At 48.2% G+C, this 1,839-nt stretch overlaps 1 protein-coding gene across 1 annotated transcript in view; it reads right to left on the reverse strand.

Annotated features, from left to right (window-relative positions):
• LOC109510349 (arf-GAP with coiled-coil, ANK repeat and PH domain-containing protein 3-like) overlaps positions 1-1,839 on the reverse strand; it is a 31,894-nt gene that overhangs the window by 18,945 nt on the left and 11,110 nt on the right. The window contains exons 2-5 of the mRNA XM_019860597.1: positions 1,353-1,442; positions 1,044-1,258; positions 337-446; positions 3-113 (exon numbers count right to left, since the gene is read on the reverse strand). Of these exons, the coding sequence (XP_019716156.1) occupies positions 3-113; positions 337-446; positions 1,044-1,258; positions 1,353-1,389 (473 nt within the window). The 5' untranslated portion in view covers positions 1,390-1,442. The remainder of the gene's footprint in view (positions 1-2; positions 114-336; positions 447-1,043; positions 1,259-1,352; positions 1,443-1,839) is intronic.

Genomic DNA, 1,839 nt, shown 5'->3' on the forward strand with positions numbered 1-1,839 from the left:
ACGTTGTGACGATGTCAGCATTGGCTTGCTGCACCGCAATGCTCAACGGGTCGTGGCCATCCTCATCGCCGTCGTTCTGGGCGGCGCCTCGTTTTAGGAATAAACACACCTGCCTGAAAGCACACAGGCAAGCTGAGGTGAAGGATACCCCTTTTCCACACCCCCCAAAAAACTTGGTGCTCATTCAGCGCCAGCGCTGCGCTTAGCTGGTGCTTCACAAGTTCTTAGGAAGAATGTGTTTGGTTTTCCACAGGCAAAGAGCCAAGTAGAAGTGATGGCGTTCCGCCAGCGAGGCATTCCGCCTCGCTAGCAGGCTAGCACTGAATTTGGACTCACCCTGTGTGGCCCAGATAGGTGGCGTGATGCAGGGGGCCCCGCCCTCTCGCATCTCTTTGATTGACATCAGCGGCGTTTTGGAGCAGGAACTCGCAGGCCAGCAAGGAACCCTTCAAACAATGGTTGACAGACCTTTACAAAGATTTACAGAAACGAGACTAAATACAGCAACCCACCGCCAATCGGTATCGGCGGCATTAAACCCTGAGCAGAACACCCCTGGAGATAATATAGAAATTATTTTCTTTTTTTCTCCATGATTTCAGGAAAAAAGTTTTTGAAATGAAAAAAAAAATAATAACAATTGATTGAATTTACAGATTTAAAACAAAAAGAATTATTCTGCCCAATGGTTTGGATTTTTAATAAACAAAAACAAAACAACATTCCAATGATGGGGGGAGGGAATCATCAAAGATTTTCCATCATTTAATCCCAAATTCAAATGTATACCACAATTTGTAAACAAACCATTTAGACTTCAATACAAATCATAGTTTAAACACAAATAGAATAACTTCCCCCATAATTGAGATTGACTTTAGAAATGATTCATTCGAAATGTTTTTTGAAAACCTTTTCTTTGGTACTCCCAATTTCCGCCCGTTCCTTGTGGGAAACGTTTACATCTTGTTTTTGTCATTTTTTGGTTCAACATCCAGCTGGTGACGAACGCACAAGCGCTCGGAGTTGCAGTGAGTACGCACCCCAATCACAGCCTGGATGAGGGGCGTCTTCTCTTGGTCCTCCTGATTAACCATGTTGACGTCGGCGCCGTGCGCCAGCGCTTCGGCCATGACGGTGATGTTGCGAGCTCTGGCTGCTCTGTACAGGAGCGCCCCGGGGTGGAGGTGCCCGCTGTCCTCCGGGTCCGACGTGTCATGATCGGCCTCGCCGCTCGAGGCTTCGGATGCCTCACATTCTGAGGGAAAAAAACATCCAGGAGTTATTGATGAGTCAAATCAAGTCACATGCGTCCGATGTTCAAGTTGCTGTGATTTCAGTCGAGGACGCACCTTCTTCCGTCACGCTGTCCACCATTGGCCCCATCATCAGAAAGTCGGTGCTTCCGTCGGTGCTGCCTAAACCGCTGTCGCTGCTGAGGCCTGGCGGACCAAGAAACACCACAACATGGACGAGTTAGGGCACAAGGGGCGCTTTTCAGCCATGCGCTCTTCTAGCAGCAACGCGGCAGTACTCCAAAGGAGACAGAGGATGTAAAAGGGACTTTTTATAAGCGTGCATACCACTGCCGTGTGCAGTTTTGAAGCGGGCTACACAGAAGTCCAAGTCAAATCACGTAAAAAAGCCAAAAGGTAGGCAGAGCTGCAATGTTACTGGCTGCACAGATTTGAGTTCACAAAACACATGCGCTTCTGCTTACTGGCACACAGCGGACTGTTTGGCAAAGTTGTGAATGTGAGGTCGGGGGATATTTCTGTTATGTTTCTGCTGCATGCGCCACATACATGGATCTGCGCATCAGTTGAGCGCAATGTGGCA

Source organism: Hippocampus comes, unplaced genomic scaffold, assembly GCF_001891065.2.
Source record: "Hippocampus comes isolate QL1 unplaced genomic scaffold, H_comes_QL1_v1.1 scaffold56, whole genome shotgun sequence".
Lineage (NCBI taxonomy): Eukaryota > Metazoa > Chordata > Actinopteri > Syngnathiformes > Syngnathidae > Hippocampus > Hippocampus comes.